This window comes from Aedes aegypti, chromosome 2 (genome assembly GCF_002204515.2).
Source record: "Aedes aegypti strain LVP_AGWG chromosome 2, AaegL5.0 Primary Assembly, whole genome shotgun sequence".
Lineage (NCBI taxonomy): Eukaryota > Metazoa > Arthropoda > Insecta > Diptera > Culicidae > Aedes > Aedes aegypti.
Window position 1 is genome coordinate 66,453,377 of NC_035108.1, and position 13,842 is coordinate 66,467,218.

The 13,842-nt window shown below is 37.5% G+C and overlaps 1 protein-coding gene across 1 annotated transcript; it reads right to left on the reverse strand.

Moving 5' to 3' along the window:
- Positions 1–4,438: 4,438 nt before the first annotated feature.
- On the reverse strand, positions 4,439–6,006 carry LOC110676989. Its single transcript, XM_021847229.1, has 3 exons — positions 5,553–6,006; positions 5,310–5,486; positions 4,439–5,000 (listed from the first exon to the last, which is right to left on the reverse strand). The coding sequence occupies exons 1-3, from the start codon at positions 5,821–5,823 to the stop codon at positions 4,561–4,563; spliced, it is 888 nt and encodes a 295-aa protein (XP_021702921.1). The 5' UTR covers positions 5,824–6,006; the 3' UTR covers positions 4,439–4,560.
- Between the last annotated feature and the right edge of the window lie 7,836 nt (positions 6,007–13,842).

Sequence of the window (13,842 nt, forward strand, 5' to 3'; positions counted from 1 at the left end):
GATCCTCGACCGGTGGGATTCGAACCCACGACCCTCAGCTTGGTCTTGCTGAATAGCTACGCGTTTACCGCTACGGCTATCTGGGCCCCCATGTTAAACAATATGAATCCCAAATAGCACGCGAAACTTCTTCTAAAGAGATAGTTTTCAAAAATGGTTTCAATCGCGTATCAATAAAAGCACCTGTAACTTACCTAGTTCTAGTTCGGTTGCATATCAGCATCAAGGCTCATAATATTTCATCGCCGTTCCAATGAACATGCATTTTACTCCTTGTTTGACGTTCAACATTTTTGAAACGACAAGATTTGATGCAAATGTCCTTTGAAAATAGCAATGCAGCCAAGTTTATCAAGATATTTTCAGCAACTCCCCAAACAAACTCTTGAAACTTGTCTCAAAATGGCGGTTTTAATGTTATGTTTCAAATTACTTTCATTTAAAGCACCCGCTTGCATTCAATTTTCGGTCCCATACCCACAACTCAAGAAGATTCATCCCAGTCGCGATAAAGTTGCACTAAACTACTTGTATGACAGCTTGAAATTTGTTTGTTTGTTTCAATCCAGTTGCAATCATCTAACAACCAAAAAATGGTATAGCAACAGTTTGTTTGTTTAAAAGGTGTTTCTCACCTTTCAGGCGTGGCCTAGTTTTCCCGGTAATGAACTTGTGTTCCGAAGGGTGCAGTCAAGTCATAAGCAACAAACTTTGATTAATAGGCCATGTGGTCGCTTTTATAGTGCATTGGCCAAGAAATTGTTCGAAGAGCTGGTGGAGTAGTGAGTAGAGATTGGTGATCATGAGGTCGGAAGTTCAATTCTCGTTCATATTTTTGTTTTCATTTTTTTTTCTTTCAAGTATTTTGCAACAAATAAGCAATTTTGATATAACTTAAATATGTTGCAAACAGACTCCACCTCTTGCGCTTTCTGTGTTGCTATTCAGTGCAATTGTTAGTCATATTTTCAACATTTGACAACGCTGATTAGTTTCAAGAGATGATTTTATTCTTAAATTGAAACAAACTGTGCTGCTTGGGATAGCGTTTATATCTATATCAATTTCAAACCAGTTTCATTAAATAAATTTGATTAAAATAGACAAAACAGCTTGCCTTCATACCAAGTGAGGTTGTTCTAATTTCCTCGGATATTTCTAAGATAGCAATTTGACAAACAGCAGAAGTTCTGTGAATTTATGTAGTTTTTGTTTATCTTTGCACCGAAGTGATCCGGTTGATCGCAAAAGATTTCAGGAGAAATTGAATATTCTTTCAAAAGGTTTCATCGCGCAGGAATTCCTTTAAAATATTTCGCTGGAATACCTTTAGCAATTCAACAGACAGAAATAAACATTTAAGAAAATCTTCAAAAGCAGCTCTGAATATTTTTATAAATGGTTTCACAAAATATCAGCGGGAATTTGATCAAACATTTCTTTCAGGAATTATTTTAGCACAATTTCCAAAAACTTTTATGGCAATTCAGAATCAGCCAAGAAATTTTGAAGAGTGTGCTATTGAAATTGCTCTGCAAATCGTCAAATATTCAGCAATGCTTAATAAGTCAAATTAATTAACTCATTAACGAATTTAGACCGACCATTGGAAAGTTGAGCACCTACCGGCTGACTAATGAAAACGACTTTCGACTAATTGATTCCGCCGCCTCCAAGAATATGGCCATTCGTAGCACCTACTCCGAGCACAGCCTTTTAAATCGATACACCTGGAGATCACCACATTATTGATGGACGGCACTTCCGACTCCTATCGTTAACATTGACTCTGACCACTATCTGGTGATGGTTAAACTGCGCCCAAAACTTTCTGTCGTTTACAACGTCAGCCATTTCAAGAAAAACCGATCTAGTGGGTCTCCAAATTCCGTGCAAATTTGCTATTTGGTTCCTTATCCGAAATAAGGATACACGTATTTTTGGATTTTTTGATTAGGGTGACCATTTCCGAAATAAGGTGACCAGAAAAATCGCGATTTTGCAAAATTTTTATTTAAAAAAAATAATAACTTTTGAACCGTTTGACCGATTTTCAATTTTTCTGGTCACCCTATTTCGGAAATGGTCACCCTAATCAAAAAATCCATATAAGGATGGGAGCATTTTGACGGATGAACGTGAGGTGATCGAAAGGTGAAAGCAGCACTTCGACGAGCACCTGAATGGTGCTGAGAGAACAGGCAATGAAGGACGGGACAACGGAGGGAATGCCTTTGTCAGTACTGCGGATGAAAGAAATCCACCTGTCTCCTTTTTGTGGGAGGTTAAGACGCTATTCACCAGCTCAAGAACGATAAAGCTGCTGGTAAGAATGGTACCGGAGCTGAACTCATAAAGATTGTTCCGGAGAGGCTGGTCATTTGTCAGAACCGGTTGATAGGCACAATCTGGGGTGATGTGCCCCATCTACACGAACTCGCCCAACTCTACAGCGATCCCATTATACAGAAGGTGGCCACAGGTGGCAGGATAAGATGGGCAGGGAATGTTGCAAGAATGCCGGACAGAAAATCTGTAAAGATGGTGTTCGCTTAGAATCAGGTTTGATCAAGAAGGCTTGGAGCGCAGTGAGCAAAGTGGGCAGATCACGTGTCCAGCGATTTGATGAGCGTCGGGCAGAACCAAGTGTTAACTAAATGAATGAATAGCATACTTCCAAACTGTAGCATCTATGAGATACCTACGTGAATATATATATATATATATATATATATATATATATATATATATATATATATATATATATATATATATATATATATATATATATATATATATATATATATATATATATATATATATATATATATATATATATATATATTAGAGTGGTTCAAAAAATCGTTTTTGCTCCACACCGCTCATTCGATTCAGGATCAAATTCTGAGTGTCCTCCCAAAATTTGAGCTTATTCGGATGAAAATTGAGACTGCACAAGCCCTTCAATGTTTATATGGGAATTACTATGGGAAAAGCAGGCAAATCATTCAATCAGTCATAGTGTTTGCCCATGTGCTTTTGGGGAATTGAGCTATGTTGAAAATGTAAGATACATTCATCCCCTACAACTTTGCCGAAGACCGTTTTCAAATCGGACGTCTCAGAAATTAGTTATTGATTTATATCCAATCGCAAATTCTTCTACAGTGCTTATTTAACTTCTGAACAGGCAACATTGCTTCATCTGGAGCGAAAGATAGCACACATAAATCATGGCTACTATGTTTTACTGCATATATCCAGTGATGCCTGCAGATCAGCCCAATAATTATAGCCAAAGTTTTACAACTCATATGAAAATCAATAACTAATTACAGAGGCATCCGATTTGAAAACGGTCTTCGGCAAACTTGTAGCTGATAAATGTATCTCACAGTATCAACGTAGTTCTAATCCCCAAGAGCACATGGGCAAACACTATGCCCGATTGAATGATTTGCTTGCTTTTCCCATAGTAATTTCCATATAAACTTTGAAGGGCTTGTGCAGTCTCAATTTCCATTCGAATGAGCTCAAATTTTGGGTGGACTCTCAGAATTTGATCTTAAATCGAATGAGCGGTGTGGAGCAAAAACGATTTTTTGAACCACTCTAATATATATATATATATATATATATATATATATATATATATATATATATATATATATATATATATATATATATATATATATATATATATATATATATATATATATATATATATATATATATATATATATATATATATATATATATATATATATATATATCCATGGAATCCTGGGCATGGGAAATGAATAAACTTTTGAGGTGGCCAATAGGGTCCTAAAGCCCTGTTCCAATTTTAGTATCAAACGCTTAAGTTTTGTGTTTTTACCATTTTTAAAATTGAAGTTTAAAAATGTTATAACCGTTATTTGAGCTAAAAAAATTGCTAAAGTAGTTGCAAGAACATGCTCTTTCGTATTATTGAATAAAAACAGGAATTCATGTAACATTTTAGGACCCAATTGGATTCCAAATATGAACCTTGACCTTGTGATCATGTTTGACATTCACTTTTTCGACAAAAATGCCACAGGGCTTATAGTTTTAACACTGGGGTTGTTCCTATCTGACATTTCGGAAGGGACACGGAAAACAAAATATACCCAAAATTTGAGTTTAAATCAAGGGGTGTGACAAAATCTCAAATATCATAAAAAAATGTTTTTTGGACTTAAACCAATGAAAATCATTTAAAAATTAAGTAAACATGTGTTTCTGCCCTAAACTTAAGCGTTTGATACTAAAATTGGAACAGGGCTTTAGGACCCTATTTATAAGCTAAATAATTAGCTAACTATTTTCGCACCGGACTACCTGAATCTAATCTAACATAATTTTAGTGTATGTACTACATTACTTGGTATAATGAATCTGAGAGAGTTTAAGATTGATTTTTCTGCATCACAAAATGGCTGGCTCATCGCAATCATAAGCTAAACGAAGCCAAACTTCAATACGCTTTTATTTGAACTTTTTAAAACACATGACATCAAATCCTGAATATTACCCTCATTTTGGAATGTTTGTCCTTGTACCATCATTCCCACTCACAGGCTTCCGCGTTTCATTTATATTCTTCTTCAGCTGTTTCCCGTCCTTCTGGTTACGTAACGGCACAAAGGGAATCGTTTTCGGCGTGCAATCCTTATTGTCTACCTTACAATCCGAAGCACGTTGTACCTTTCCTCCATGACCATCAACCAAACGTCCAGTGTCGTAGTCTTCTCCTTCGGCGGCTTCACCCTCATCTGCGCCTGCCTCATCTTCGGGTTGCGGTTCCTCAGCCTCTGCATCTTCTCCACCTTCCGGTTCGGCTTCGGGAATGAACTCGGAATCCGGAGCCGGGGTTGGTTTCTTCGTAGATCGTTTACCGGGTTTCTTGCCGGGAACTTCGTCGAAACCAACCTGACCACCGTGGCCACTGCCAGGCAGAATTGCTATGGGATAAACTTGTCAAGTGAATGGTGTATTAATTGATGAGAGTAGCAATGAGGAAGAACGATGTCCGATTAAAGAGTTAACGCATTGAATTCAGTAGACTATCTTCTACCACAAGTGCAGATACAGGTACTTGGAGCAGTCGTAGTTGTAGTGGTTGTAGAAGTGGTGATCGTAATATTTGGAGGTTCTATAGGTATAGGTATAGGAAAAACTAAGACGAAGACTATTTTAGTATACAGTCAAGAAAATAGAGTGAGCAATAGAATTTTGGATAGTACATTAGTCCGAATCACGTGGTAATGTTTTAATACCCTTACCTGATGTAGCACAACAAGGTCTGTGTCCAATGGTGAAACGGAAGAATTTGCTACAGTAGTTCCTCAGTCCGTAATCGTCCATGGCGAACACGTGTCTTCCCAAGTCAAGTACTGCCGTTTGCAACTGTGGCGGAAAATTTGGCCACCTGCCATTCGCTGCATAGTAGCATATAATATCTAAGAAAGATTGCATGTCATACATCTGGATTTTTCAATGACTACAAACGTCCAGCTTTTACTCACATGGTAGCTTCAGTAGTCCAAAAAACGCTGCTCTTCTATCGTTCGGTGCGGGAAAAACGATTGCACTACCGCCTCCTACCGGCCCGCCAATGGGCGTTCCGGAATGGAATCCATCTGTGGCACTTCCGCCGCCACTGCTTCCGAAAAATCCACCCAGCGGAGTTACTGGTCTACCAGGCATAAACGTTGCCCAGCTTGAATTCGGCCAAATGAGAACCGAAACTAGCACTATGCCAATCAGATGAGTAGCTTCCCTTGTGGAAGCGGACATGCTGCTGTTTGATCCTTTCCGAACGATGAATTATCAGGAACTAAAATCGTTCGACAGGGGCTAAATGCCTTTTATTGAAGCTCCACTGGGTTGTGGTTATTAATTTCACCTGTTTGCATGATTGCATTAAGAACCAAAATGGTTAGACACGGATGACGTGTGTTGCTGCAACCTAATTGAATGCCGTTTTGCGCAATTCCGTGGAATGCGTGGTGTTAATGGTTTTGCCCTAAATTCCTGTCCCGGTAGACAGAAAAAGTTTCGAAGAATCGAAGAATCGAAGAATCAAAGAATCGAAGAATCGAAGAATCGAAGAATCGAAGAATCGAAGAATCGAACAATCGAACAATCGAACAATCGAAGAATCGAAGAATCGAAGAATCGAAGAATCGAAGAATCGAAGAATCGAAGAATCGAAGAATCGAAGAATCGAAGAATCGAAGAATCGAAGAATCGAAGAATCGAAGAATCGAAGAATCGAAGAATCGAAGAATCGAAGAATCGAAGAATCGAAGAATCGAAGAATCGAAGAATCGAAGAATCGAAGAATCGAAGAATCGAAGAATCGAAGAATCGAAGAATCGAAGAATCGAAGAATCGAAGAATCGAAGAATCGAAGAATCGAAGAATCGAAGAATCGAAGAATCGAAGAATCGAAGAATCGAAGAATCGAAGAATCGAAGAATCGAAGAATCGAAGAATCGAAGAATCGAAGAATCGAAGAATCGAAGAATCGAAGAATCGAAGAATCGAAGAATCGAAGAATCGAAGAATCGAAGAATCGAAGAATCGAAGAATCGAAGAATCGAAGAATCGAAGAATCGAAGAATCGAAGAATCGAAGAATCGAAGAATCGAAGAATCGAAGAATCGAAGAATCGAAGAATCGAAGAATCGAAGAATCGAAGAATCGAAGATCAAGAATCGAAGAATCGAAGAATCGAAGAATCGAAGAATCGAAGAATCGAAGAATCGAAGAATCGAAGAATCGAAGAATCGAAGAATCGAAGAATCGAAGAATCGAAGAATCGAAGAATCGAAGAATCGAAGAATCGAAGAATCGAAGAATCGAAGAATCGAAGAATCGAAGAATCGAAGAATCGAAGAATCGAAGAATCGAAGAATCGAAGAATCGAAGAATCGAAGAATCGAAGAATCGAAGAATCGAAGAATCGAAGAATCGAAGAATCGAAGAATCGAAGAATCGAAGAATCGAAGAATCGAAGAATCGAAGAATCGAAGAATCGAAGAATCGAAGAATCGAAGAATCGAAGAATCGAAGAATCGAAGAATCGAAGAATCGAAGAATCGAAGAATCGAAGAATCGAAGAATCGAAGAATCGAAGAATCGAAGAATCGAAGATCGAAGAATCGAAGAATCGAAGAATCGAAGAATCGAAGAATCGAAGAATCGAAGAATCGAAAGAATCGAAGAATCGAAGAATCGAAGAACGAAGAATCGAAGAATCGAAGAATCGAAGAATCGAAGAATCGAAGAATCGAAGAATCGAAGAATCGAAGAATCGAAGAATCGAAGAATCGAAGAATCGAGAATCGAAGAATCGAAGAATCGAAGAATCGAAGAAATCGAGATCGAAGAATCGAAGAATCGAAGAATCGAAGAATCGAAGAATCGAAGAATCGAAGAATCGAAGAATCGAAGAATCGAAGAATCGAAGAATCGAAGAAAGAAATCGAAGAATCGAAGAATCGAAGATCGAAGAATCGAAGAATCGAAGAATCGAAGAATCGAAGAATCGAAGAATCGAAGAATCGAAGAATCGAAGAATCGAAGAATCGAAGAATCGAAGAATCGAAGAATCGAAGAATCGAAGATCGAAGAATCGAAGAATCGAAGAATCGAAGAATCGAAGATCGAAGAATCGAAGAATCGAAGAATCGAAGAATCGAAGAATCGAAGAATCGAAGAATCGAAGAATCGAGAATCGAAGAATCGAAGAATCGAAGAATCGAAGAATCGAAGAATCGAAGAATCGAAGAATCGAGAATCGAAGAATCGAAGAATCGATGATCGAAGATTCGAAGATTCGAAGAATCGAAGAATCGAAGAATCGAAGATCGAAGAATCGAAGAATCGAAGAATCGAAGAATCGAACAATCGAAGAATCGAAGAATGAAGATCGAAGAATCGAGAATCGAAGAATCGAAGAATCGAAGAATCGAAGAATCGAAGAATCGAAGAATCGAAGAATCGAAGAATCGAAGAATCGAAGAATCGAAGAATCGAAGAATCGAAGAATCGAAGAATCGAAGAATCGAAGAAATCGAAGAATCGAAGAATCGAAGAATCGAAGAATCGAAGAATCGAAGAATCGAAGAATCGAAGAATCGAAGAATCGAAGAATCGAAGAATCGAAGAATCGAAGAATCGAAGAATCGAAGAATCGAAGAATCGAAGAATCGAAGAATCGAAGAATCGAAGAATCGAAGAATCGAAGAATCGAAGAATCGAAGAATCGAAGAATCGAAGAATCGAAGAATCGAAGAATCGAAGAATCGAAGAATCGAAGAATCGAAGAATCGAGAAATTGAAGAATATGTTTTAACAATCGAAGAATCATGTGTTTTCGGGTCTGAGGACTCGCGTTTGCATCCGGCTGTGTGGCATAAGAAGACAAATTTATTTCAATTTAGTTTCAATTTATTGTTTCATTGGATAACTTTGATCAACTGAAAATATCTCCACCGAGGCACAATCACTGGATTGCAATGCTGCAGAAAACTCCACAGGTGCTGAAATGTACAAACACAATATGCCAGAGTATGCCGGTTGCAACACGCCCAACATTGTTGCCACTATATGGTGGAAGCAAAAATAAAATGTGATGTTGTGCATCCCCGTTTCCTCAGTCCACCTTCAAGGGCTCGAAGTCTAGGGTTTCCAATTTTGCCGGGAATTGTATTCCCGGGAAACGGGAATTCAAATTGCTTCGAAGAAGCCGTTGAGTCCTCTTTCACGAGAAAACACTAGGAGTTTGGAAAACTCCTAAGAAAGGGAATTAGAAGATTGTCTCTGTTTTTTTTTTGCAACAGTAATCTTTCATTCAATCTCTGGTGAACAAATACATGAAAGTAATATCCCTACACTGCCTTGATTATAATGTGAACCATCATATTTGACTCATTTGAAACAAAAGCATAAAACGAGCTCACCACTTGATATTCCATACTCGACTGTCAAACAAAGAAGCTCCAAAACAAAACGGGAAATTGGAACACAATATTCATTTCGACAACACGAAAAACCAAACCATTTGCTTGGGATTTACGAAGCGGACTCCCGGGATACCAGATAATTCTCAAGAACTCATTTTCGCGAAGAAAATTTCATACAATTTTTAGAAGTATGCTTCCTATTCTATCTATTTTATATTTTATTCCAGTGAATTTATAAAGTTTTTTTCTTTTTTTCGTTCAACATTCTTGTATTCCTTAAAAAAATCGTTATAGTGGCATACAGGAACTTCTTTTCTAATAATATTTTCAAAAAAAAAAAGTCAGCATAAATGGTTTGGAATACGAGTGCAGTGAATCAGTTCTTTTGGGTTTCTTCCTTTTTAATGTTTTGCAAACAAGAATTTCCCGGGAAATTCAGGAATCCCATGAAACAGGAAATTAATCCCCAGGAATCGAGAATACCGGGAAATTTCATTTCCCGGCATTGGGAACCCTAGTTTGGCCGAACTGGTGGCTTCTTGCCAAGCTGTTTTGCTTTCGCAACCACTCGGCAGAGGTAGAAACTTTTCCCACCCATGCTGGAATGGCTTTGACCCCGGTGCAGTGGTCGTGGGTGCTTTCATTTCATCATTGTTTAACTTTACTACACAAACTTTGCCCGCATACTGCCCTAGTTTTGCGTGCGTGCTGCCATCCATGGTCCTTATATGCTACGCTCCCTTCAGCTCTTATGGCTAATAAATGTATGCTAGTCTCATGGGGGTAGTCAGGGAAGGGCAAGGAGGCTCACTCTGTTTTATTTTTGTATCGTTACAGGAGGTTCAGTTCACTTCATATTAGACTTGCAGCAAATACTACTCTACTTCATGCTGATGACTGTCAACATCAAGCCTCATTTTACTATCTGTTCCAATATATTATTGTTACCCCTCACCTCGATCAAACCGTTGCTTCCCAAAGCTAACATTAAAATTAAGAAGCAAACTAGAAATTTGAAAAATATGTTCCTTTGTAATAAAAAATCAGCTCCGTAATGCCTGATGGTGCATGAGCCTATTGAATAAATGATAAATAAATGCAACGAACGACTATTATAGATAGTTATTTCTAAACTCTATTATATAGAGATTTTTATTACATTTTTTTTAAAATGAAATATTATTCAATAAAGAAGTTCGAATCAACATTTTTCGATGAAACATTTTAAATACAGAAATGGTGTTTCCCTTCTCAATATTCATTGGCTATGGTAATGAAGGTATGCGAAAAAATTAAGTGTAGTTTGATAGTAAAATTTTCAACTTTTCCAAACAATGATTTCCATGATTATTGATGCTACTTTCAAAGATTCATACCGCAAATGATACAAGCAAGAGGTTTTTACTAGAAAAAGCATAATTGAAAATGATTCCGTTGTCAAAATTTTCATAAGTTCGTTCAGTTCAACAACATTAATGGATAACTATAAAGAATGTGGAATTTCCTTAGAAAATTGCCTACATTTATGTGTATTTCTTGGTTCATGGTGTTTTTGGCCTTGAGATTTAGCTTTAGGGGCCATGATATTGGTTAGTAACAACACACTTAAATTATTTTACGGATTCCTGTGAAATCTCAACAGCTGAACAGTACGGTAAAATATCACAGCATTCGTTGAAAATTCACCGGAGTTACGGTGTTTTATTTTACCGAAATGTTCAGCGGTTGAGATTACGGTGAAATTCACGGATTCCGGTAAAATGAGCTAAGTGTGAACATATTTAACATTACCGAACATTTCAGCTAGACAAATTAAAACCGCTTAAAACATTTTTCAAATATGCTTAAAACTTTCAAAAAACAAAATGCAGTTCACAGACACATTGGGTGCCAGTACTTGTTTTAAAAATATAAAACTAGCAACATTTGCATTTTCAATTGTGATTTTTAATATATATCATTGATCAAGGCTGGTAGCGAGTCACTTTTTAGTGACTTGGTCACTTTTTTGAGGCCAGTCACTTTAAAGTCTCTTTTTTGAAGCCATTTCAACTAAAGTCACTTTTTTCGTCAAAAAGACACTTTTTTCAACTATTTTGAGCTAATTTTTCGGGAGGAAATTTGGAATCGGCCTTCTTAATTTAGGCTAAGTTTTAAGTTAGCAGGGTGTCTACTACCTGAAAAATCCTGGAAAAACTGGAATTATCAGGGAATTTTATTCAACCTGGAAAAACCCTGAATTAACAGAGGATTTCGGCTATACGCAAGAAAAAAACCTCGAACCACTAAGGCAGTATCCATTTATTACGTAACGCTAAAATTGAAAATTTTTAACCTCAAGGCTACGGCATCCCTCTAATATGTCCTTTTTGTAACACAACATTTTTTCAAACAAAAAAACTAGAGCTGTTACAACTTGAGGTATTCAGTAAATTCACTTTAAGTTATTTTTAATATTTATTCCGAATAACTTGTTTAAATAAGGAAGTAGGACTTAAGATTGCTAAAATGGGAAAGGCAAATATGATTCCCAGTTCTAGTTGGGTATCTTTCATGAGCATATGAAATAAATAATATTTGTAGGAAAAGATTAAAGCAAGTAAAAATAGTATATTTTCAGGTAAGCAGATCTTTTTTAAAGGCTTGGACACTATTTCAATGCATATCTCTAAAAAGTGTTTATTTTTAGTTAAGGTCTCTAAAGACATTATAATCAATATGGTATCTAAAGTCACTTTTTAGCCATAACCCACTCTTTCCCATGGCTCCAGAGCTCAATTATTTTTGACGAACTTGAGGCATATTGAACTAGAGGAATACTATGCATTAGTTTCTACAGTCAACTCTCCGTAACTCGATATTGAAGGGGCCATCGAGTAAGGGAGGTATCGAATTATGGAACACAAAACCAGTGCAAATGCGATCCGAGGGACCATCGCAGTAGCCATGAAACCCAACTTTTACTGTGCTTCTTTAACTCGATATCGAGATACGAAATATCGAGTAAGGGAGAGTTAACAGTAGATTTTGATTCTATACTTATCAGATTAATCCAAAAGTCAACTAACTTTTTGAATAGTAAAACTATTGGTGAGGAATCAGTTTACTATTGTAAAACAACCAATAAATTTTAAACTGATTTTGAAAAAAATAGACCCTTTGAAATATTGTTTTTGAATTACTTTTTACAAAAATGCTTTTTCATAAAGTCGTCGGACATAGATGGTTAATCTGCTTGCAATGAATTCTGGTGCAACATTCTAGAGGCTCCAGAGAAACCTTCAGAGACTATTACGTAACTATTTATCCAGAGATTCCTTCTGGAATACTTTCAAGAACTCCACCAGGAATGCCACCAGCAATTTTTCAATAGAAGCTCAGAGGAATTTCTTCTCAATTTTATACTAAAAAATTAAGAGCATTCCTACGCATGGTTATTAAATTAATTAACTCATTACGCGTGGTAAAGATGGACAAATTATGGGTGAAATTATGAAAAAAATCCACGTGCTCGGCTGGGATTTGAACCCAGGACTCTTGTATGCTAGACGAGCGCTTTACCAACTAAGCTACCGAGCCACTTGGTGACCCAATAACTGAGTTGGTTACAAGTTTAGAATTCAAATCCCTACAGACCACGCGGACCCCTTTCATAACCAATATCCATCCATCTCTTGTTCCTACACACGCGGAGCGAGCGAGTGCGATTTATTTAGTGTTGAAACTGTTTGCCTATCGTACCTACATCGCTTCCACAACAACTGTATTGTGGAAGAGTAAAGATGTGGGAAGGCTATCAACGTGTCGTTCTCACTCAAGTGACGACATGACTACTACAGAGAGGCAGTACACTCTAATATAAACTGACACTTATATTGAGCTGTTCGGTAATCCAATCCGCATGGTTATTAAATTAATTAACTCATTACGCGTGGTAAAGATGGACAAATTATGGGTGAAATTATGAAAAAAATCCACGTGCTCGGCTGGGATTTGAACCCAGGACTCTTGTATGCTAGACGAGCGCTTTACCAACTAAGCTACCGAGCCACTTGGTGACCCAATAACTGAGTTGGTTACAAGTTTAGAATTCAAATCCCTACAGACCACGCGGACCCCTTTCATAACCAATATCCATCCATCTCTTGTTCCTACACACGCGGAGCGAGCGAGTGCGATTTATTTAGTGTTGAAACTGTTTGCCTATCGTACCTACATCGCTTCCACAACAACTGTATTGTGGAAGAGTAAAGATGTGGGAAGGCTATCAACGTGTCGTTCTCACTCAAGTGACGACATGACTACTACAGAGAGGCAGTACACTCTAATATAAACTGACACTTATATTGAGCTGTTCGGTAATCCAATCCGCATGGTTATTAAATTAATTAACTCATTACGCGTGGTAAAGATGGACAAATTATGGGTGAAATTATGAAAAAAATCCACGTGCTCGGCTGGGATTTGAACCCAGGACTCTTGTATGCTAGACGAGCGCTTTACCAACTAAGCTACCGAGCCACTTGGTGACCCAATAACTGAGTTGGTTACAAGTTTAGAATTCAAATCCCTACAGACCACGCGGACCCCTTTCATAACCAATAGCGCTCGTCTAGCATACAAGAGTCCTGGGTTCAAATCCCAGCCGAGCACGTGGATTTTTTTTCATAATTTCACCCATAATTTGTCCATCTTTACCACGCGTAATGAGTTAATTAATTTAATAACCATGCGGATTGGATTACCGAACAGCTCAATATAAGTGTCAGTTTATATTAGAGTGTACTGCCTCTCTGTAGTAGTCATGTCGTCACTTGAGTGAGAACGACACGTTGATAGCCTT

Coding starts and splice junctions, on each gene's coding strand:
- LOC110676989 (XM_021847229.1), bottom strand. CDS start 5,823: ATGTCCGCTTCCACAAGGGAAGCTACTCATCTGATTGGCATAGTGCTA. Junction 5,487..5,552: donor TGGACTACTGAAGCTACCAT/GTGAGTAAAAGC, acceptor AATCTTTCTTAG/ATATTATATGCTACTATGCA. Junction 5,001..5,309: donor ACCTTGTTGTGCTACATCAG/GTAAGGGTATTA, acceptor TCACTTGACAAG/TTTATCCCATAGCAATTCTG.